Genomic DNA, 25,359 nt, shown 5'->3' on the forward strand with positions numbered 1-25,359 from the left:
AGAATGACATTCACTTCTGACATGTTCCTGCAAATTTGAACATCACAAAGGTTAAAAGTAAAAAACATACAAACATTTCTTTTTATTAAGAAAGAACTCCTAATACTAGTGATGTGTGGTCCTATCACTTGTCTTTTTTTTTTTTTAGACTGCATTAACAGACAACATAAGAATTGGGATTGAAGCTGTCTCAAACAATAAAAAATGAGAATATTTTCAGAGCATGTAAATATTAGAATATCACAACAAGAAATCTCATCTGAAATGACAATAACTTACATCACTATAGTGCAGACAGCCCTCAGATTAGACAGTTATTCTACATGACTTGTGACTTGTGATAAACTGCAACAGGTACTAAACACATTCCTATGGAAAGTAAGATTCCATTATCATTTTTACATGAGCTATGAACCCAACCCTTAGATAAAAAGTTTTATCCCAGACACTTGTAATAGTTCTGAGCAATTTTACAAAAATCAGACACCATTAGCCACTAATTATAGGTCAAAGGACATGCATGACAGCAAGCAATTTCAACAAATGCACGATCTCCTAAAAGCTATTTAACATGAAATAAGTGAATCTAATTGTCTAAGATATTTTTGAGCAGTTTAATAAGGCATATGAGGAGGGGGATGAGCACAACCTTAGAACAATATACTTTAGCTGAAAAACAAATCAAGAGTTGATGACTAATGGAGGGTTCATGTTCGGCACATCACTTGGCACGATTGGCCAAATTTTCAAGGCCAACTGAAGGCAGTCTTTTATTCCTCATCACATATCAAGTGGAGGGTCTTCTCAACAATCTGCTACAGAGGGAATATAGTCTGTGCAACCAGAAGTCAGTCAGACATAAGCTTTTCAATTACTTATTGACTAGCTTTTAGTTGCACATTTTTGAGAAGCAAAGGATATTCCTTAAACTTACTGGTGTAAACATGTTACAACCTATTGCAAATTCTTGAACACAGACAGCTGGATTCTATCCTCTACCTGAAGACTTTTAACAATGGAATCTAAGTAACTATGGCAGTTAGTACACGGACAAAGAAACGCCCTTCCTCCTACAGGAGATGAAGTTATCAAAACCTGCATTAATGGCATTACTATTTTCCCTGTAATACTCTCTATGGAGTATGTTTCACCTTCTATGTAAGATGACCTATAATACCATGAGGTTCTGTATCTATCACAGACAAAAAGTCAACAACTGAAAGGGAAAACTACAGGAATACCACAAAACTGTTAGTAGCAGCACTTGCTGTTCCAATCATTTTTTCATAATTCTCCCACGACAAATTAAACAGGAATGTAACATACATATACAGCAGATAAACCGTAAAGTATTAGTAATAAAGACCTCTAAAAAAATTTGCAACTTACTCCAAAAGCCATACTAAGGTTGCTACTGCCTACACTCCCTATTGTAAAACATCAGTTAGGAGAATGCTATGCAGCCTATGACCACATGACAAATACCATGTAGGTGAATAATCTTTGATTATAAATGATCTCTTGACCTGCATTCAAATACCAATATTCTTTGGCACTGGTTAATCTACATACCTGAAGTCTAAATAAGGGGTTCCACAAAATATTTTAGCTGTTCTTTGGAATATAGAGAACTAAATCTAATATAATTACTTTGTATCAAATGCAGCTATTAATAAAGAGGCATCTTCCATTTGCAACCTAGTTTGAGGCTTGATAACCTAACCACCAACATTTATGCACACAGAAAAGTGACATAGACAAGAAATTCAAAGTTGTGATTACAATGTTGCATCACATCTGAAACACAAAAGGAGGAAAAAATGCAAAAAGAAATGGCACTTAATAATTCAACATAAAATATTTCAATTCTTCAAAGCATTACCATTCTGGACATCACTCAAGGCCTTCAATGAAATACTACATATTATAAGAAACAATGCACACAAAACCAAGACAGCCCCAGATTTCTCTGAAAATAATATATATCTACAGTACTCAAATACTGTACATGTTTTACACAGGTGAAGGAAAACACAGTGATGGCCTATTCAATATATTCTCTCAGAAGAAAATAGTATAAAAAAATTTTATAAAACAAATGATAAATTAACAAATAGCTACTCTGAATCATGTACAAACTGTACATGATCAATGGTGTGGCCCTGCAATTATACAAGACTGATTAAAAAAAATATACATATCCTGCATAGCTGGCCGGTAATCACAAGCGTCTGCAAACAATTCAATGCTGTGTGGCAGTGTGTAATAGTCTTGTTATGTGGCACATAGCCAAACATGAGGCCAGCAACACTTCAGCACCAATACCTCATAACTTATTCAGCTCAAGTACCTTACTTTAAAAAATGTAATTTAGTGAACCTTTAACTTAAAAACACACTAACACAATAATACTGTTTTTTTTTCTACCAACCACAAGATGTAACATTTAATGGATTCAGAGGCTCAAGATATTTAACCTCTGCAACTGATTCATACCATAAATGCAAAAGGAGTTGATTATTAACAAGGCCTGACTAAACAAAGGAGAAAGTCCACTCCAACAAGAAATACAAACCTGCATTAATTTATTTTGTGGGGGTTTCCTACTACAACCCTTTCCATGAACACAAGAAGAAGCACTTGAGGTGTAAATTTCTTCACCTACACAATCAATGGTCAAAATGTATTACACCACACTCACAATTGCACGGGCACACACTACAATTATGTAACAGCCATTGAATCACATGATGTCTAACTTCTAAGCTCTATATTTTCTCAATCAGCTTCTTCCTCTTTATGCTCCTTCTTCTTCTTCTTTTTCTTTTTCTTCTTTTCACCACTCTGCAAAAGTACAATATAGTTATAATCATGTTTATAACAATTCATTTTGACAAGAAATAGTTCATCCTTCAGGATGAATGGGATAACAATTAATTAAGCATGAACCGACTCCGTGACTGAGAATTCCAGAAACTCAAAAGGCCACCATAACTGATCTCAATGGATACATGGGCACCTCAACTTAAAAACCATCAACTTATTAGGCGAGTAGTCAAGTCTAGGAAACAAAAAATTACTTTTTGTACTTTTGTGTTTTTTTGTTTTACAAGCATAATACGTGTGGTTATTTTTTTGTTTTTGTGTTGTAAAAGTTCCAACCATGGTGTTCAATATAGTAACATAATGTAATGTACTTGCTGTACATCAAGCATGGTGTTCAATATAGTAATACAATGTAAAGTACTTGCTGTACATTGGAGGGGCAGATCTCCAAATGTCCATAAACTTGAGGTGCCACTGGAGTTAAAATGTTTAACCAGACCATTGAGAAATGGTTCACAAACCCCTTTTACAGTTGGCTAAGGAATTTGTACTTGCATTTTCATACATGCATAAACATTTTCATCAAACCAAAATATAAGCTTAAAACTTGATAACTGAACAAAAACCAAAATCCAGTGAAAAACCTTAGTGACTTTCATTCTCTACAACTTCATACAGGTATTAGATCATCTAAGTGTTCAACAAATATTTATGAACCTAAAAAAAGGTTACTTTAAAAATTCTGCAACTCTACCTACCTCAGTGTCCTCTACAACTGGCTCTTCAGTAACTTCCTGTTTAACCACAACTGAGGCTAACTCCTCCTCATCCTCCCTTTTCTTCTTCTTTTTCTTCTTCTTATCCTTCTTTGACAGACTGTCTCCAACTGAAGATTGTGATAAGTCAAGTTTGCTGTCACTAACATCGGAGTCGCCACTTATTTTGCGCTGAGATTGAGAAAAATAATTACTTAATCACCCAAGCTCAAAATCTTGAAAATAAAATCTTCACATGGCTAGGTCAAAGGATTTGAAGGAAGTTACTTAATTCTATCAAGGATGCATTACCTCACAACCAATAGCTACAGGAATAAACCATAATTCATAAAATTTCCAGCAGAAGCAATAGCTGCAAACATATACCTTACTTCACCATATACAATAGCCTAATTCAAAAAAAGGTTTGTATTACGTGTAATTAGAATCTATATTTTTCATTTTTCAAGAATCAATATAAAATGTCAGAACATTTAACAGTTGTTTACCTGTAGAATCAAGTTTTGTAGCACTTTGGTAGTCCCTTTGCTTTAATAAAGCTTAACTTTAAAAGTGAAACTAAGATCAGAACAACATTACTTTTACACTTGGTTACATTTGCTGCAAAGCAAATTATTACAAACAGCTGTTTTACTGAGGGGTTATTTATACAGCTATTTTATTGAGGGTTATTTATACAGCTATTTTATTGAAGGTTACTTATATGAATTACCCCAAATTATTATCACATTTTATTTCTGGAATTAGAACCTTTAACCATTTCACTCCATGGGTGTGGTCTGTCATTAAAAGGTCTCATCCATGACGTGGAAGCGATCTCCTCAGTCATACTTTTGGTTCTAGTTAGACAGCTTGTAATAGAATGCATTTCCCTTGTCATTGTAAGGAGCTTTTGTCTACATTCTAGTGATAAATGGCAACATTTGATTTCCAACTTAGGACAAGAGCTAGACTTTCAGTAGCCTTGCAAATGCAATGAATGGAGGGGGATTCCTCTTAATGATAAAGCAGTGCAAAGGCTTTTATTTAGAAATGACCATTATAGTGTAAACCTGAACTATCAGATAGTTCTAATAGTGACAGTAGTGAATATGGTAATGCTTATTATATTGTAGTTATAGGCAAACCTACCTTAGATAATTTTTTTTTTAGGTCTTATCAGAGATAATCATGGATCAGATGAAATGGCAGAGGAGGAAGCAGATTTGTAAGCACCACAGGCAGTGTGAGTAACCAAAGAAAACGTGATAAAATTTGCAAATGGAAGACCACTGGAGATTCAGTTTGTAAAATAATTGATGCTCTGAAACTTTATTGTTGATAGTAAATTCACATTTTTTTTTTCCTGTGAGGTTTTACCAGATGAAATTTTTGGCCAAGAGCAAGCATTCAAGGTTTGTATTTCTTGTAATAAAGATTTATAAACTGAATAACAAAAATGGTATTACTTTACTCCATGCTTTGAGAGGTATCACACTGAAATGCATAACTATTAGAAACTACATAATTCAATATTTAAATAATTACCTATGTATCACTTGCATATTTTACCACTCTCCTACAATGTAATAAAACATTACAAACACATAACAGTACACTGTAAAATTAAAACAATAAAAAAATATCAAACCACACATAGTACAATGTAGTATTATAACAGTAAAGAAAATAAACTATCAACGTACTAATATAGAAGGGATAACATTAGCTGGTTATATGATTAGCAGGACACCAATAGAGAAGGGATAAAATTAGCTGGTAATATGATTAGCAAGACACCAATCTCATAACTTGTGGATAAAAGGCTTGCAGCAAAAGGGTTAATGCACCTCACATAAACTTTATACAGGAAAAATGTAACCTGATTAACAAGTCTTTCATTAGGCTACTGTATGTTTCAATGTGGATAAAAAACAATTATTTTCCCGTGAACAATAAATAACTATTTGCTTCCAAATGTTTCAGATCAACATTTATCATTAATCGCCATCATATAACAAAACCTTACAGATACTTGACAAATCTTTCAAACTACAAATATAGTAGAAAACCTAGTCAAGTACATAAACAAACAAAAGTATACAACTAACCAAAAAAGTAAGTTGTGGCTAAATCTTTACTCTCAAAAGAAAGCACTGTTAGCTATGCTTAAACGATGCTACTTCCAGTCCACAGACTACTACTCGTTTGCTTTTATATTTATCCAACGTACAACTGCCCAGTGGTGGTGATTATGAAGCTTAGATCTATTCAAGCAATGTTTCGAATGCTGTTGAAACTCCCATTTCACTGATGAAAGGCAGCCAAAACTTTTGTTGCATTAGTATTACTCATACAGATATTAGAATTGCCCTCTTATAAAATCGCAGACTTCATCCTAATGCAAGGGTACAACAGACTTGACTACCATATTAAGAATATATCTTCCATGTATTCTTTGCAGCCCACTGCAAGCCCTTGCTTAGCTCATTAACTTGTTGCTCAGCAACACATTGTGACCACAGCAGCACCCTTCTTGTCAAACTCAACTTCTGCAACCACCTCAGTATATCCTTCCAAAAGCTGTCTAGTGGTGTGAAACCTTTGCCGTTGTGAATAAATCAACATTTTCTGCCAAGTGGTGTTCAACCCTGAAGACTAAACTCATCATTCAAAGCATCGAGTAAGCCGATTCCAGCCTTGCAAAATAAGTACCTCCAATACCCTTTGAATGCCCCCTAAGAAAAACCACCACCAAACTGAGATTACTCAAGAGCATTTTCAACTAGGCAAAGAATTCTTCCCTTAAAGGGTGGTAAAACATAAGACATAGCATATAGCTGACTGACAGTTGCTGTCATCTACATCTTTTAGCTGAATTTCTAGGGACATCAGCATTAATGTGCTTCAGTGTTGGAGAGCAGCATACAGGTGAATCCTTGGCAGCCCTGAATACAAATGCAGCTCACTTCTAGGGAAACGTACATTTTACTAGAAATTTTCCAGAAGTGGCCCTCTCATCTATGTTAAAAGAGTTGTTGGGTGCTGCTACAAATCCTGCAGTTTCAAGATCTACTGGATTACCTTTGCAGCACAATTTTTTGATTGCCATTAGAAAGTACAATTTTGTGAGCTTCTTTAAGCCCTCATACACTGAGATCAGGAAGGATAACTCTCTTTTCATTATAATCTTGAAGAAGGTTTTTGTATGTTTGTGTATGTCAAGTGCTGTTTTTGGGAAGCATTAGTTAAGTACTTAACCTTTTTACCCACATGTATGTTCCTTTCTCTATTTGCTTTTTACTTATTTTTGTAATTTTAATGTGTATTTAAACCAGTTTTTGGGAAGTGTGAGGTAAAGTGTTTTTAGTTCCTTTTAACAGTAGTGTTATAAATCTCTATGTATTTTTTCTTACTTACTTTGTATTTCCTACTTTTTTCAGTATTTCTGCAGTTGTGGATTAACACAGATGTCTCTGACGGCCGGGTAAGATCCTCACAACCTTTTTAGTTATCATCAAAGTAGTTTTCATGACCCCATGTAAGTGACCTTTGCATACCAGCCATAAACAATCCAGCAATTCAAAGACATCAATGAGTGATAAGTACACATCTATGTTAGAGCCATTAGCTGTTCTTTGTGTTGCTCCATGAATTTCTTCGGAAGATGATTGGTCAGGCCACAAAGCACTGTTCTTCCAATATCAGTGGCTCATTCCTCGTGGTTCCTGTTTGGTACTTCTGAAAATGCCGCCCACACTACTGACCCTTCCTTCATCAGTCCATTCATTAGACACAGAAGACAGCTTACTTAAGTATTACCTCTTTTGGCCCTTAACCAGCAGATGACTGAATCTTCATGTGTTGAAAGACTTACTAACCTCTCTACATTTTTGTGCCCACAAGACTTCCAGTTGCTATTCCCACCCCCCCACCCCCCGTAAGCTGACGTCCATACTGACATTCTATGTTCTAATTCCTCCTTATTCCCATTGTGTTCTTGAGACCAACATGCATAATAATCTCTGCTCACTCCCAAATATTATTCTCCAAGCACTTCTGGGCCACTCGCCTGCTGCTCCCCTAGCTCCAGATGACTTTTCTGCTTCCTGGCACTGTTATGCTTCTCCTGCCAAGCCTACCAGCTTCCTGCAGCCATTCGCATGATTTTTCTCCAACTAACATTATTTGTTCCCAACATTACCACTCCAGCTTCAGGGACTCTTAACTGCTGACCAAAGTAGCTGCCAGTTCCACTTCTACAACTCCTGATCCTCCTCATCTTGCTGCTTTTTCAAAGTTCCTACTCCTCCAGTTTCATCATACCCTCCAACAGCCATCAATCTACCTGCGGTTTACCATTATCAACCTGCACCAGAAGCCTCCAACTCTAATTTCTGCCCTTCATTAAAGATCTCAGGGGAACCCAAGTGTCTTCTCCAAAAGATGCTTCCAGCTTGAGAGAATCATACCTACTCACATATGTCACCCCTAGCCTCTGCTTCAACTTATCAACTTAGGTTCATCAAACTTCCTTCAGTGGTCTCATAGCTCAAGCACTTGCAGAGGAGTCTTGGCCTCGCAAATTTTCATTACCTTCCCCCTTGGAGATAACTGTCAAAGCTCACAAATTTTTATTACCTTCCTCCTTGGAGATAACTGTCAAAGATGCAAGCATTGAAGGAGATAATGTGGAAACAACGAGAACACCAAAATTGGTGGAGGAAAACACTTAAGGAGATGCTAGAGTAGGCAGGCCCAGTCAACTCATCAACAAACAAATTAATCATGTCTGGGACATGAGCCTGATGCACTACCAAACAATTGCCAGAACACCTAGGAATAATGGAAATTATCTACAGAGAAAGGAAAACAGCATTCTCAGTAACACATGGTGGCAAATTATGCCACTTACCCAGAGGGCAAAAATTATAAAAACTCAATACAGAAATTCACAAATCACTACAAACCACCATCAGAATGAACAATAAGTATCCAGAAAAGGAACTAAACAAATGCAAATTATTGGTAATCCTGAAAGCACAACTTAGTATACTTCTGTACACACCAGTTGCATGGAAAAATGAACCCTGAAGAATGATGGAGTAGTCTATGCATGTGCAGTGGAAGTTTTTGTCTTTCAGAATATAATAAGTTGATGTACAGTAAATGGAGACTCATTTGCATGAAAGCAGGGCTCACTTATGATTACAGGCAGGCCCAGGGTTACGTCAGGTTTGGGTTACATCATTCTGGCCTTCCAACGCCTGCCTCACGGCACCGTCAACCCCAATTTTTTTGCTCCATTACCCGCTTTACGGCACCGTTACCCGGACTTACAGCGCTGTAAGTGCTATTTACTCCCATTTTATAAGTATGATGCTTTGGGTTACAGCAATTTTCATCTAGTTCAATAGCATCAGCTATAACAAAGAAACAAGATTACATATTCACTCCACTATGATTGTTCATATAACTTCAATTATATGAATCAGATTGACAAAACCTGTATCTTTGCATGACATTATATGTTCTACATTTATTCTCAACCTGGCACCACTGTGATAAAAATATTACCAACCTTAAATTCAATCTAACTAGGTCAGTATTGGTAAAATGACAAAATTTCCACTCATTATAACACTGAAGGCTATTGACCATACACCCCATATATATTTGCAAACCTTCCACATAAGCTACAACTGTAAAACCAAGGTACCTTTCCATACAAAAAAAAATATATATATTTTTTGTCAACAGTTTCTTACCTTTCTAGGCTCAGTTAAAGGTCCAACAGGCTCCACTTTGATTGCAGATACTGCAGGGGGCGCAGCACTTCCAGTATTTCGATAATCTACATACTCTGCCAACCACTTATCAGGAGTTTTTTCATTTGGCTTCCCATGTTGATCTAATAAGCCCTCTTTAATCATGGCCTTCTTCAAACTTGCCTGATAATAAAAAGTGTAAACTGAAATATAGCCCACTGCAAGAAGTACCTGTTAACAATATTTCAACTCTGAACAGTAATTATATATTATTTTTTATTGGCTGTTCCTTAGACATAATTATGACTAATCATTTACTCAATACGATTATGTAAAAAATCTGTTACCCAATTCAAAGTGATTCTCACCCATGTATATTTCAACTCTGAACAGTAATTATATATTATATTTTCTAATGGCTGTTCCTTATACATAATTATAATGACCGCTCATTTAATCTATATGATTATGTAAAATATGTCTTTTTCTTCTGTTATGAATTATAAGGCATTAACTTTTACTATTATTACCGTTATAATGTTTGACAAGTTTTACTGGTATGATTGTAATTACAGCATTCTAAGTAATCAGACTAAAGTGTATTGGGATCACACACAAGACCTTCTTAATTTGGGGCAAGGATATCTCAGTCTCGCAGTAATAACAAATTAAACACCAAAACTAAGGATTCTCTATTATTCCTGGACAAGATCTCACCAGCATTCTTAAGATTATAAGACTACCTCATATCACCTGTAATTAATTTTATTTCAGAAGTTTTATATTTTTGGTTCTCTTATTGCAGTTCTGAAGCCAGTGAATAAGCATAAACAAAAGATATGAATGTCCTGGTAACCTACTGACTTTGGTAAAGCACAACAAGGCCAAACAAGGCCAAACTAAAAATATCAAATTGCAAAGGCATTTAATAAGAAATGACACTGCTGGACTTCCAAATTACTTGTTAAAAGGGTTAGTTTTTCAATGGGAATTGAAAAATGGAAACAGTAAAATACTGTAGTTAGATAGCTTTGTGAGAAAAGACCAAATGGAATGTACACACAGTACAAGGCAGAAAAAATGGGGGGTGAAGAGACACTGCAGAGAACCTTAAGTACAGTTTACAATGTCCAACAGTACAGGAACAACAGTGTATTGTACTTGTTATTAAAACCCACATACCTTTGGTCCCAGTCCCCACTTTCGTGGATATGTATCTCTATCCATAAGAACTCTCTTAATCTTGGCTACAAACCCGTGGTCACACGATGACATTGTGGAAGTAGTCATCAGAGCTATTGCTGCAATTACAAATATGAAATTATCATTAGGCTATTCAAACTTTTATCAAGTTACACAAAAATACAATTATAAATTAAAAACCTTTGCATTTTGCTGATACTACAGTACTGAACTCTCTACTTTTATGATATTGAAGTTTCTAGAACAGACTTTGTGGACTCAGGTAATGAGGCAAGTGTTGTTAGAACATTAAAAGCATGAACTGCATTAACAAACTCAGTGCATAAATTCAATAAATATGTACCTGGGTAAATATACAACATTAACATACAGCAGTCTACATTAACCTACGCTGGTCTTAACTAAACCTAGACAAGGTGCATAGCCTAAGAACACTGTTCCTATAAATAACCCAATGAGAATTAAGAATAATAACTTGTTAACAGCATGTATAAATAAGAATAATGACGTCAATAAATTCAATACAGTACTGTACATGGAAAGAAATCAATGCATATCACTATACCACCAAACACAGCCCAATAAACACATTTTCCTTAACATACTCTCACACAGTCATGTACAAAGCTGCAGCTACAAAACCTAAAACCAATTACAATCAACATTACACCTTACAGACAGCTGGTAAGATACTGTATAATTAACACAGTCAATAATTTCAGAGAAATTGATTGTTAATTTAAAGGGTTTTGTGCAAGTGAAGCATGCTAACCCAAAATCTAGAATACTGTGACATTCCTAGACTCATACCATAACTGTGAAGGATATGTTCTTATATAAAAGGTGAAAGTTTGAGGGCTGCAAATAAAAGACGACGAAAAATAAAAGGCAGGAAGCTTTGCAGATGGATATAAAAATCTTTTTTACTGACCACAGTGCATCTCACAGGGCACACAATCGATGGTACACTCTAATACATATCATAACACCTTCTCACACTAGAAAAGGATTGAATAACAACAGAGTGGATACCATGAGCATTCTATTTTGCAAAAGTTTACTGGGAAAGTTAACAGTCTTTATGGGTAAGTGCATAACAATAGGTGCAAATCATAACTGGAGATATAGCAAATGCACTTACCCAAACAAACAGCTTCTCCTTTTGTAGTACAAACAACAATCTGGTCCTCTACTTCAATGCCATTTTCATACCGCAAAACACCAGGCAACATAATTTTGGCCCCATAACACACTGCATTAACAGCAGAATCCTGGAGAGAGAAAAATATTAGGATATTAATGTGTCTCCCCTCAGCTTTACAATTTCAAACTCCATGAGAATACACTAATCATTAAACAGTAACTTAAGATGACTTCGAAGAAATTAAAACCACCCTAATTTTAATCTGCAATTTCAAAGGCACTAAATATGGAAGTTCAATATTTCTCACAGCTGCGTGTCCTCCACATATATATTAAGGTTGCAAATGCAAATAAAACATACACAATGTCCTTCAGCTACTATACTTCCTAATAGGCCAAAAGTTTGAGAGCTAATAAACTGTTTGGTTAAAGCATTCGGAATAGTTCTAGGGGAACATATACAAACATATATATTGTATTGTACTTAAACGCATACATAGCAAACCTGGTTACCTTCATTATTATTCTTTTATGAGATGTGAGCATTCCTTCCATGGGCATAATTATTCTTCGAAGGTAGGATTCATCATGATGATTGTCATACATCCACTGTGCATCCAGTACATCATGCATGGTCACCAAATTGTCTTTTTCACCATGAATACCTGATTACCAAATAGAAAAATAAGCAACTGAAACAAGAGTAAACAATTCACAAGAGCTGATTTTACAGTGCTGCAACATAATCAACACTCCAGACAGTTTCTGAGTCAATAATCTACAGGACAGTTTCTGAGTCAATAATCTTACAAAGGGTACTTCAGAAATCTAAAAATATATTGCAAAATCACATCTACGTTTTACCACCGTACACTTAAGGAATGTGACTAACCTGAACGGACTCTGCGAAGCTCCTGCATTTGACCACCAGTACCCAAGAAAAGTCCCAGATGCACACACATGGTTCGTATGTATGTGCCAGCTTCACAGCTCACCCAAAAAATACCTGGTTCACAAAGGTAATTCTGTTATTTCAGCAATTATATACAAAATGAGTCTCAATTAATCTCATTTCTAACAATACCAGGATGCTTGGAATAAATGAAGTTGTGAGAACCCACAAAAAACAAGGTGGTAAAACACCAAAGATATTCCTAGGAGTAGATAAGTCCAACATCCTGACCAATAAAAATATTTAGAGTTCTTAAAATTACAAGCAGAATGAACACACTGCACGAATATCACTACATTTTCTACGTCTTTCTATACCTTTAATGGTCCACCAACTTATTAATTCAATATTCGCAGCATAATAATTGCTGGCACAGCCCAATGAAATCAATCAATCAATCAAAACTACCACACAAACTCACTATGTAAGCAGTGACTAACTTCCTAGTTACCTTTGCAAAATACATATTACTAAAATACCTGCAAGCCAAGTTATGACAAGGACCAATATTTACATAGCAATTTTTCTTCACAAATGAGAAAACAAGGCATCTAGCAATGAATTACTTTCCCATCCTGAATGGCACACACTGCAGAAATGAGTCCAGTAATATATACAGTACAGTATTTCAAAATGAGACAAGTCTAATTAAATTTAATAATCTAACCAGAAAATTAACTAAAATTCTTAATTCTAAGACAGATAAACCAAAAAGCTTTGCAGTTATGAATACATTTCCATATCAAACATCAGGCCCAAACTGAGTTGTCATACAAATATACAACATGAATCACAATCTAAATTCTTGATAACTGGATACCTTACAATTTTGTGGACAAGATTTGCCTTTCATTGCTGGATTGTACGCAATGTATGTGAATAGTTCCAAATACCTATGTGCTAGGTGATCTGAAGTAGTTGTTAAAATATTCATTTCCTAAAAATTGTAATACAGTAAACCGCCCGTATTCGCAGCCTCACTATCTGCAGACACTCAAATTCGCGGATTTCTCTGTGGAACGTACCTACCCAATATTCACAGAAAATTCACCCATTCACGGTATTTTTCACCGAGAAATATTCACTAATTACTGTCTTTTCATATTTTCATGACTAATTACACTTTTTGTGAGAAAACTATTAAAATACTCAGGTATAATCATTTCTAGAGGGGGTTTATTTGTGTTTAAACTACCAAAATAGGCATTTCTAACGGTTTTTAGAGAGGTTTTAAGTATTCGCGGATTTCAGCTATTGGCGCGGTGGTGGGGGTGTGTGTTGCAATACGCATTCCCGCGAATACGGGGGGTTTACTGTAAATTCAATTTAACAAAGAGAAAACTGCCAAAAAGTGTAATCAATTTAACACAAAGAACATACATACTGCAACACTCACTCCAAATTAAATATGTAACTAGCTGCACACAGGTTTTTCAAGCATGTTCTTCATATTACTATGGCATTATGGTATTCATCACTGGAGTAAAATTTACATGAACATCACCATATTATCCCATCATAAAACTTGAAAAGCCCAAAGTTATTTGATACCCACCAATAATTTTCTATACACTACTCTGCAATACATCTGGTATTTCTCTGATGTCCTAATTTCAAGAATAAACATACTTCGTTTACCTTTCTTTCTAAGGTCACTAGGGTGGGGGGAGTATGGAATTCCTGCATGTCAAACGTCTCAATGTTATGACTAAAAATTTTGCCTTGTTAGAGCCTACGCAAATGAAATAACAAAAAAATGTTGTTCATTTAAAGGTAACAATGAAAACATATTTGACTTCACCTATTTTCCGTACAAACCTCTATTTTCATAAAAGCACAGATATGGCACAAGTTTTGGCCCGCGCTGCCAAATCTCAATTTCGCTGACACATGGTTAGCAAGGGTATTTAAAAGGCCAGCTTGATGACGAACAACAACGGTGGTCAACTCTAGCAGCCAGTGAGTGTCAGTGGAAAGCCTGAGGGATAACCAAAGCAGATCAGATCTTTCCACCGCTCTTGGAGCATCTTCACTCCCAGAAACAAGAAGGGGGCTGTGTAATTAATGGTAAATTATTTCTTTTCCTAAATGAATAGTTTATTTAATCTGCTGAGGCACTGACAAAATCTAACCATGTAAACCAATAAATAACTGCTAACACAGAATACAGATAATAATCAAATGGCTTGACAAGCTATTCCTGCTGACCAGCCTCACAAATTTGGTGTTAATGCATTAAATGCATTATGATATTTTTATAAAAACTTTGATTACTATTTCATTAAGCACACATAGAAAGAAAATTCATTAGGAACAATGCTGTTTCTTTAGAAAACGAAGTACAGTAAATGAAAGCTCTCAGGTAAAGCCATACACAAGGGATTAACCTCGAGGGTGAGATTAAAAAGATAAATAAATACAGCAGCACTGTATTCTTTTCCTGTCCCCACCTTAGCGATCTTAGAAAGGTAATCGAACTATAGTGAATTCAAGTCACTTAAAAATATACATCGAATGATTATTTTCAAATTACTAAACTTGAAAAAATCTTACACCTTTTAACTGTACCCATTTCTTTCACTGACTTTAAATAATTTGTGTCACTGACTTAAAATCATTTAAAGCTATAAATTCATGGTAAAGTGTTGTATAACAAAATGTCCTAAAAACTAGCAATTGGTTCTGACCACCTGACATTTCCATGATCAAATATGGATATTTTGAGGAATAAAATAAACCCAGCTTATAGACCTTGACTTCAATACATTACCAAGTTTAAATAATTCTCATTTATTCTATTACAAAAACCTGAATATCTTAAATTTATGGCATACATATACATATTACTGTACAGTATTCATAGCTTGGTGCATTAGCCTTTAAAAACTTGACATTTACTAATGGTTTTTAACCTGGAAGCTAGAACTTAGTTGTATCTACATAGGGCGTAATAAACATCCTGTGGAAAAATTATTTAGATTTACCATAAATAAATGGTACTTATTGTTTGCGTAGAAACCCATGTATCCCACTGTCGTTTCCTTGGATGCGCAGCTACTAGCCATAAAAGCAGAACTATGAGAGAAGGGTATAATACCATGCTTCCTCTTACCCATCACTTATGGCAAAACAGAAATGACTGGTGGTGGTACTGAAAGCTAAAACTCCTATAAAGCCTTACACTTACAACCCAGTCCCAAGTACTGGTATGCATGTATACTCGCATTTCAACTTGATCTTCATGCTACTTTGGTTATTCTGTGGCCTTGTCTTATCTATGTTTCTAAACAAATTATTATGATCTTTTTCTTTTAAATTTATACATTATATTTTCTAAACAATTTGGTTTGGTGTGTTGTTTAATTTGCCATTTCACTTTATACAATTACATCTAACACAAGGGATATACACAAAATCTTCAGAGTACTTCTCTGAGTTTGGCATAAAACCATGTAAGAAAACAAACACAAGGAGAAAGAAATTGCATTGCTGACCCAAGATATTCCTGGTTTTCTAACTAAAATTCCATACAATCAAATACTCCCTCTATCAGTTTAGTCATAGAGCAAAATACTATAATGGAAAAAAGGGTTGAAACTTGCTCATAAACCTGAAACTATATTGTACACAAGGCTGCAAAATACGCTTATTGTTACTTTCCTATGAGAGAAGTCTACAACTGAATTTCCAAAGTCCACATCAATAAGGAAAAAACCTACACATGCACCAACAATTGTTCATTTACAACCCCAAAAACAGATGAATGCTCACCTTGTAAAAAGTTATATGGACCAAATTACAGTACAATACAAAACCCACACACTTACCAACCTTAAAACTAATGAATATAATTTCAATCTATAAAACATACCCATATTTTGGTCCTGGTCATACTCTAAAAGTTTCATGTCATATATATTTCGTACACGAAGTTGACGTTTGACCGCAGATATTAGTGGTGGTCGCTGGAACTGTGCCCCCTTCATTTTCTCAATTGTCTACCAAAAGAGAAGACAATGTGTTTGCAATGACAATGGGGTAGGGCAGACTTGTCTAGTATTAATTTGGTTCCCATCTCACAGATAAGGAACAGGAAAAAACGAAAGTACTACACAACTTTCAACATGTTCTACATTTAATTATCACACCCCATAACAGGATTGCTTTTACTGTAAATGTGCAAGTATCATCCAATTACAAAATGCTGACAAAGAGATAAGTCATATCAAATTTAGGCTGTGTAACAAGTACTGCACAGAAGAGTATACAAATCCTGCCACAGAGGCTCATATAATCAAACTCACACTCTGGAAATATACATTGAAAATAAAAAGCAATGGTATACTGCCTTCTTGATTTACAAGTATTATACGTATCCAATCAAAACAAAAATTACAATCTTCCTCCAATAATATCAGCTAACTTAACCTATTTAAAATCTTTAAAACTTAACCTAAAAATCATTAAAACTCAACCTAGAATCTTTAAATAATCAAATTAGAATTTTATGCTGCACGAGTCAACATCCTGACACATTAAATTATAAAACAACTGAAATTAAAACCTAGCACATCAACAACAAAAGTTTTACATCAATCCCCCTTTAAAATACAAAATACAGCAACAATATCACAAACCTAGAGAAAAATAAGTACATTAATAACTGAATTCTACAATCAATTTCAAAAGGCTCGACAAAAATACTACATATTAAAATTTATTGTAAATTTTAAAATACAAGAATTGCCTAGCGACAACACTACTGCACTGACATGTTTCTATCTACTGTAAGCTATGCTTACTGACTTGCAAAACTACTGTGTTGCTACCCTCAGGAAAGGCCCACTTGTCAAATTACATTATAAGAGAACATTTTTTGTGTCCAAGACCCTCAATATAGTCACACCATAAAAAACTATAATAATAAAAACACCTATGAAGACAGTTATGCAAAAACAACCACAGCAGATCCATATGACATCTCAGGTTCTCTAACAGAAAAACTTACATGTATCAATTTATGCATATCTTCGTAACGCTCATGAAGACGGAAAATACATACATACTCCTTGCCTGCTCCCTGCTGAGATTTTACTAACCTTGTTGCCCTCTCAAGGCACACAATTAAACAACCTGTAAATGGAAAGGTCCCATCAGATTTGCAGTTTCACCATTATAACTATTAGTATTAGTTTAAGAGATCACCATATCACAAAGTTAAGTCTCGGGTATTACCCATATTTGTTCATGGATGATATATAATCAATAAAAGAGAAAAGTAAAGAACTAAGTGGAAAGTCCCCAAAATGTATAAAAATTACAAGGCTTAAAAAAACCTTGAAGACAAGGTGATATTGCATAGAACATTCAGAACCTTATCAAATAGGCAGCAAAAAGTATACAGTAACAAGTACAGCTTATATTCATTTTAATGTGACAAAATGCTAAATACAAAAAAAAAAAATGATCTGATTGATAAGGGGTTGGCTATGATGGACATAAATTTTCTGAGCTCTTACAACTTACCAAAATCTATATACATTACCAACGTACTGTGATATAAGAATTATGGCGAAGTTGAGTGATAGCAAAGTCTGGTGTAAAGTGGAAAGTCTTTAGGTTATATTTTCTGTAACCCTTAAGGGCAGTCACAGTGAACAGAATTAATATTTTTTGTAAATCTAACTTGCACACAACCAAGTTGTCCAGGGACCTGAAATAAAATGTCACCACTCACCAGTAACTTTGGGATCCAAAGTCCCAGAGTGGCCTGTTTTCTCTAAACGTAAGATGCGTTTGATCCAAGCTACAACTTCATGGGAGGAAGGATTAGCCGGTTTATCTAAGTTGATATAACCTGTCTTGAGGTACTCTTGTAAAGAGCGCTTCAAAGGAGAACAGCCATGAGGTAAAGGCGTGTAGTGATTTGTGCGAACATTGAGCTTATCAAAGTTCTGAAAAAAAAAAAAAAAATTAAACTTAATATACGACAAAGAATACTTTCCCATGGTATAATAACATAAGAGTTCAGTAGAACTCATTAATCTAGAGGACTGGGCAAAACCCCTAGAAAGATCAGCCAAAAACTGACAGGCTACAAAGACAAGATTCATATCCTATGATTAAGCACAGTACAGTAATCTCTTTTATACCTACTTCTCATATCCTTTAGGCACCCCCTACAAAAAAAAGCTGATTTACAAACTATATTTGTTTAGTTTCCATGCTTGAGAGAGAGAGAGAGAGAGAGAGAGAGAGAGAGAGAGAGAGAGAGAGAGAGAGAGAGAGAGAGAGAGAGAGAGAGAGAGAGAGAGAGAGAGAGAGAGAGAGAGAGAGCACTGCTCGTACACTACATTCCCATATACTCTGTACAGTAAACCCCCCATATTCGGGGTCTCACTATTTTGCGGACTCACATATTCGCAGATTTCTCTGTGAAACGTATCTACCCATTATTCGCAGAATATTCACCCATTCATGGTATTTTTCACTTAGAAATATTCACTAATTACTGTACTTTCATATCATTTTCATGACTAATGCACTTTTTGTGATAAAACTATTAAAATACTCAGGCATAAGCATTTTTAGAGGGTTTTGCTTGTGTTGAAACTATCAAAATAGGCAATTCTAACTGTTTTCAGAGGGGTTTTAAGTATTCGCGGATTTTAGCTATTCGCGGGGGGGGGGGTGCAGTACGCATCCTCAGTGAATACCGGAGGTTTACTGTAATCCAAATACTGTAAAGCTACTGTGGAGGGCAGAGTACAGAAAAATAAATGTCCATGACTTTGTATGTCTAAAAACTTTCTTTAAAATGGTGCAATATTCAGTTAAACAAGAAAACTAGATAATATATTCCCTAATATAATCTCGTATCTCTCATATAATCTTGTAACTTTCTTATTTGCTATGTAAAATCAAACTTTTTTAATAGCTGTTTAATTGCAGAATAAATTCAGAATATCAGATATGGCCAAATCTATGCAACAAATATTCACACTACATATCTAAAAGTAAATTTCCCAACTTTGTTGATACTGAAACAATGAATGTTGTGTTTGTCTGACAAAGGCTACTTCCTAGACCTTGCCAGAGAATGACTCACTGCCTGTCAACCATACCTCTTTAGTTGACAGGGAAAGCATAGAAAACAAATACGCCACTTCTGCCTTTGAAAAAACTAAACATATATATATCGAGTTCAAAACCGGAGATATTTAATTTTTATTTTACTGCATGTTCAAATAGCTCCCTTTAAAAAAAAGGGGCAATTTTAGGTTAAAATATACCTTTCTTATTTGTAAAAAAGAAAACTCTTTAAACACAATCAAATGGCTGTCAACACCAACACTGCATACCATTTTATAAGTGTGAGAGAGAGAGAGAGAGAGAGAGAGAGAGAGAGAGAGAGAGAGAGAGAGAGAGAGAGAGAGAGAGAGAGAGAGAGAGAGAGAGAGAGAGACCAGCCATTTAAGTTTTAGTTTACATGATTGTAGTTTACATGATTGCAACTCAATATACATGGTACAATAAAAAGATTAGTTGATTAGACATGTAAATACACTTGGCTCAAGGCACAATACAATGTAACCATTTGTAGACACAAAATATGCATACACTTGGCTTAAGGCACAATACAATGTAACCATTTATACACATAAAATATGCATCGCAAAGTGTAAACAGGGTAAATATAGTGTACAGCAATCTTTATATGAAGAGCTTCCATTCCTCTTATTTTTTATCAAGTCTGTTTGCTAGGTTTTATTACTACTTGTACACAGCATGAGTTGCAGACATAAATAGATTCACTCCAACCTATAGATTCCTTGTCTGCAAGGTCAGTTACTTGACAGAAACAGTTTGAGTAGGCTAAGCCATTGCAAATAAAATTAAATTCTTATGCAAAACATTTTGTTTACTTGTGTAGCATTTCATATGCCCAAGAAATAAAACATTAGGATTTTTGTTCCACTATTCCTGAGATGCTGAATAATCACTATAATCACAAACAACAAAGTTATTACAATACCATACTTCACAGCCCAACTACGAACTGTGATTGCCGAGAAAAGAGATCTTGACTAGACAGTACCCAAAAATGGTGACTATTTACTAACAGGTGATAGGGTGGTGTCCTGGCAACCACCAACCTACCACCAATTTAACTCGTTACTCAACTCCAATATACATTACCAGCCCATGCCATGAATACTATAACAGGGATGTTTTGTATGCCAGGAATACTATAATGATGTTTTGAATGCCAGGAAACCTATAATGGGGATGTTTTGTAAGCCAAGAACACTATAATGGTTATGTTTTGTATGGCAGGAATACTACAATGGGGATGTTTTGTATTCTCATAAGAAGTAATTGTCTTTATTATACCTATAAAAACCCTGAAAACTTTCCATAACATATGGTACTGCAAAGGAAACTAAAAAGTAAGCATTACCCACCTTTAGCAATAATGGCCACTCAGAGGCATCTATTTCTTTGGCAGGTAACTCGGAGGGTTTAATAAAGTATTTGGCTTCAAATGCTTCTTCAGGTACAACCTCCTTACTTTTTTTCTTTTTCTTTTTTACTTCATGCGCCTCCATTCCTAGAACACCTGTGATACCTGCAATGTTATACAGTACAATTAATTAAAAGGTAAAACATAAGGAGAGGAATAGGTGTGAAGAATACAAAAAAAGATGAACTACAGATTAACAGAAAATAAATTTATGAACAAAATACAAATTCAATCTTAACCCTTTATAAATGTTTCATGGTACTATATACTGTATGTAATGTACACAGTGCATACATTTCACCAGCTCCTTTGAGAATGTATATTTACGGACAGCAGTCAACTTAACTGCCATGTTAGGCACATGGATGTATAATGTACATATACAGGCAGTCCCCAGTTAACGGCAGGGGTTCCATTCCCGGCCGAGCGCCGCTAACCGAAAACAGCCAATAACCAAAAATCTGCGATAATAGCACCGATAAACCACTTAACAGTGCCATTAACTGGTTATCTGGGCTGATCAACTGACTACCGACGCCGATAAACCGCTCAGCAGTCCCAAAAATCCAGTTAACAACGTCGCTAGCCATGCTGTAACACCAAAAAGCCGTTAACCGATGCTGCCTTTACAGCATTTATATTTTCCTCTCAAGGTGGATTTAAAAATCTTAAAGGTGAACAGTGTGAGCAATATCTGAGGTAAGTTTGAGAAATATCAAGTCAGAATAAATTAAAGAGGAGGGGGGGGGGGGGGTTGGTAGAGTAGAAATTATTTTGAACGGTATGAAACAAGTGTAAAGGTGCAGATATCCAGAAGTCAAGGGCTTTCAAGGATAGGAAGGCAAGTATCAAAGAATGCATTTCTTCACCTACTCCATCCACAGGTCTTACAACACTATGTTATAATACAAGATGTGGTCTAAGGCAGCAGCAGGAAAGAGAGTGAAAGATGGGTCACTTATTAACCTGAGTGATGGAAACAACTGCAAGTGCCCCAGCAAGGCCACCAACAATGCAGGGTTTATGGGGAGCCGTGACTGCACCATTGTCTCACCTGGGGAGAGCTTAGCATGCACACTTAGGGCAGCACTGTCAGAAAGCATGTGCTGGGCAACTATTCTCCCGCTCATTGGCCCCATTGGCAAGCCAGAACGGAATGTGTGGTTGCCTTGGCGGTGAGCGCAATCCTGGGGAAAGATACCATAATCCCCCTCTAAAAGTCACCAACAAACATCTTATGACCTTCTCCCACGCTTTCAGAACATATCTACCCAGAGGAGACAAGTCAGCATATTCCTCACATGGTATCAGTAGTACAGTATGACCTAACCCTGCAGAAAAACTAACCTGGTTTAACTATGCTCACACCATGGACATAAAGCAACCACATACCCACTCATGTCCTTCACAATATTCTAAATTTCCTCCACTGTTAAACATCATATATACAGTATATAGAACAAAAATAGCTTCTAAATCTAGCAAGATACCAAAAAAGAAAAATAGAATCCATCATAATTTAATTCAAAATCCTGTTATATTAGGCAAAGTATCCTTACAAACCACCATTGTATCCTTTATGTTATCACAGCTGCACTTTTTTATTTTGTTTGTAATTAAAATTCTTTAGTGTAAATAAATGCTTATCACTATTTGTAACATGAATTGACTTTTTCGTTATGACTTGTTGATAATTATTTTATATATATATATACTACAGCTGCCCATTCTAGACTGTTAACTACCTACTTTTCAAGGGACATTGGTTCTTTTTAATAACATTTTGTTCTCCACATAACTTGAATCCTGAGGGGGATGGGGTATGTTTCCTATCAAACGCTTTAATCCCTGTTAGCCAGTAAAACAGTAACTGCTACACTGGCATGATTGTCGCCAGTCACAACATTTACCGCCTTTTGTTGTTGTCTAGGGTAGCATTCAGAATAAGGGGTCGCAAATTACTTGGGGGATTCAGGAGAGGTGAAGCCTTCCCAGCCACGTTATGACACAAGGTTAGAAAGCAGAGTAAGGGGTCACGAATTACTTGGGGTGGGGGGGTCCAGGGAAGGTGAAGCCCCATGTCCAAGTTAGGACATGGTGTCCAAGGTTAGGTTTGATAACGGGAAGTCTGGTAGGTCATATTCCCTCAGAAATGCCTACAAGGCCTACAGTAGCCCTGACCCCTTACTCTGCATTTACTCCTTTGTTTATATCTTGTTTTGTTTATGATATTTACCATCTTTTGTTTGTTTATTCCACTCACCCCCCAAAAGGCCTAATACTGAAAATAGAACCCAATTTGCACCTAAACTGTTAGTTACTGAACTAGAGGGGTACAGTAGTAGTCTGCAGTTTTGTCCACACACTTCCCTCTACATACAGGCCTACTGTATAAATATATAAATAGGTAAAACTGATGACTATTACTGTAACCCCCTTGGTTCCATAACTAGGTTACCAGTTTACATGCAATATGGGAGCAGTATTTAGTAGCCTACCAGCACTTTCGGATGAACGTTAAAATGGAAACAAAAGACAGTAAATATTATAAACATAAATATGAACACAAACAAAAGCCAATAAATAATCAGGTCAGTGACAGGCAGAAATCAGGCTGCGGTAGCCTGGTACTCTTCAGTTTTACCGTATATGTATGTATGTATGTATATATATATATATATATATATATATATATATATATATATATATATATATATATATATATATATATACTGTATATAATACATAATATACAGCATCTACATACATATATGTCCTGGACCTAAGACTTTACACATGGGCTAGGCCAGGCTGGGCTGGATCAGACCACTGGAGATGGGCCTAGGTAAGCCTACGCCTCTTGACAGGATGGCGCATCCTACTCAAGACAAGGCTTTACTCTGTAGGACTAGCCTATCCTAGGACAGGCTAATTGAGTGAACAAACTACCATAGCCGAGGACTACCATCAGAATACACTAGGTTAAGTTGGCAATTGTTAATGGCAACCTACCATAACCTATGTCCTATGACAACGATTACGCCAAGATTAGGTTAAATTGGCAACAACTGGGGTAAAGCTAGGCCTACGACTATTATTAGGCCTCGACTAAGTAAAGTTGGCGAATAGGCCTAAGTACAGCCAGCCTGCTGCCCTATCCTGACCAATGCAAGTATAAGACTGACCAGCTTTGGGATATTAGCTTGCATCTATTACAGATTTCACAGATGCGGGTAATATAATTGAAATATCTAATAGGCCTACAGGCCTAGTAACGTGTAACGGGTTAGGCCTATGGTAAAGGCGACTTAGTACGTGGGCGCGTGTGTACATGCTACGTTTAGAAGGCAGGGCACGAGACCTGGCCTCTTACGAATATTAAGGCCACTATTGTCGAAAATCACGCTGTCAAAGCAAAGTTCATTATGAAAACCCACACAATGACAAAACAATGACCCAGTAACATAAGCCTTCGCTAAAATAAGGGAGGCTCGGGCTCCAGCCCAGACTTCGGCTTTCCAACGCAACGTGGGTTTGGCTTCACATTTTCAGTCTTTGGAATAAAAAGGAGCGTTGCAGCACAGACGCACTCCAGAATTCCGGAGTGGCAACCCGTAAACAAAGGAAGCGACCAAACTGTCACATTTCCAATAAATTGCCAAAATGCAATGGCACACCGGGAGGCCGCACTGCTTGGCCACAACATTCAAATGCAAGAAATCAATTCGAAGTTTTGAAGGACTGATACGCTTTCACGAAGGCGTTTTAAAACCATGCACGTCGATAAACATTATACTTAACCACTGTCGTTCACTACACTGAAATAAATATGACTTTAATGCTTGTAAACCTCCGATATTACGAGTTAAATAGGGAGTGTGTACCGTTTTCTGCCATGTTTGTTGTTGGAGCACGTGCGTAGACTGGCTCGGGCTCAGACTCTGAGTCTGGAGGCGGCAGACATTCGTGATTCGGGAAATACTAAATTTTATATTTCTCAACTTTTTACTCACTAAACTATGTTTTCGGCTAAATATTATTTATTGACGTTATTCTGAAATGCTTTAACTGCCTGTGATCCTAAATATATGTAGTTCTTATTTAATTTTCCCAGACGGGGGAGTACAGACCTAAAACATTTTGAACTGAGCCATGCGGCGTTAGCCAAGGTGTCCTAAAATTCAATTG

The 25,359-nt window shown here is 36.0% G+C and overlaps 1 protein-coding gene across 5 annotated transcripts; it reads right to left on the reverse strand.

The window, feature by feature from the left end:
• Window positions 1-70: 70 nt before the first annotated feature.
• Window positions 71-25,193, reverse strand: Nop60B (dyskerin pseudouridine synthase 1 Nop60B). 5 transcript variants are annotated; one of them, XM_067091972.1, is made up of 12 exons: window positions 25,056-25,193; window positions 21,113-21,276; window positions 18,385-18,601; window positions 17,656-17,780; window positions 16,519-16,645; window positions 12,588-12,701; window positions 12,209-12,360; window positions 11,694-11,823; window positions 10,532-10,650; window positions 9,350-9,532; window positions 3,585-3,773; window positions 71-2,844 (listed from the first exon to the last, which is right to left on the reverse strand). In XM_067091972.1, exons 1-12 carry the CDS (start codon window positions 25,066-25,068, stop codon window positions 2,779-2,781), a joined length of 1,599 nt encoding a protein of 532 aa, XP_066948073.1. In that variant the 5' UTR covers window positions 25,069-25,193; the 3' UTR covers window positions 71-2,778. The 5 variants fall into 5 exon arrangements, with proteins under 5 accessions (XP_066948073.1, XP_066948074.1, XP_066948075.1 ...); XM_067091973.1 differs by having other exon boundaries at window positions 24,973-25,096; XM_067091974.1 differs by lacking the exon at window positions 25,056-25,193 and adding an exon at window positions 24,609-24,956.
• Window positions 25,194-25,359: the final 166 nt, after the last annotated feature.

This window comes from Macrobrachium rosenbergii, chromosome 48, assembly GCF_040412425.1.
Source record: "Macrobrachium rosenbergii isolate ZJJX-2024 chromosome 48, ASM4041242v1, whole genome shotgun sequence".
Classification (NCBI taxonomy): domain Eukaryota; kingdom Metazoa; phylum Arthropoda; class Malacostraca; order Decapoda; family Palaemonidae; genus Macrobrachium; species Macrobrachium rosenbergii.

Bases quoted from the DNA above. Each gene is read 5' to 3' on its own strand.
- Nop60B (XM_067091972.1), bottom strand. The intron at 10,651-11,693 runs GTAAGTGCATTT...TTGTAATTGCAG, and splicing joins AGGAGAAGCTGTTTGTTTGG to CAATAGCTCTGATGACTACT. The intron at 2,845-3,584 runs GTAGGTAGAGTT...GTACTTTTGCAG, and splicing joins CAGTTGTAGAGGACACTGAG to AGTGGTGAAAAGAAGAAAAA.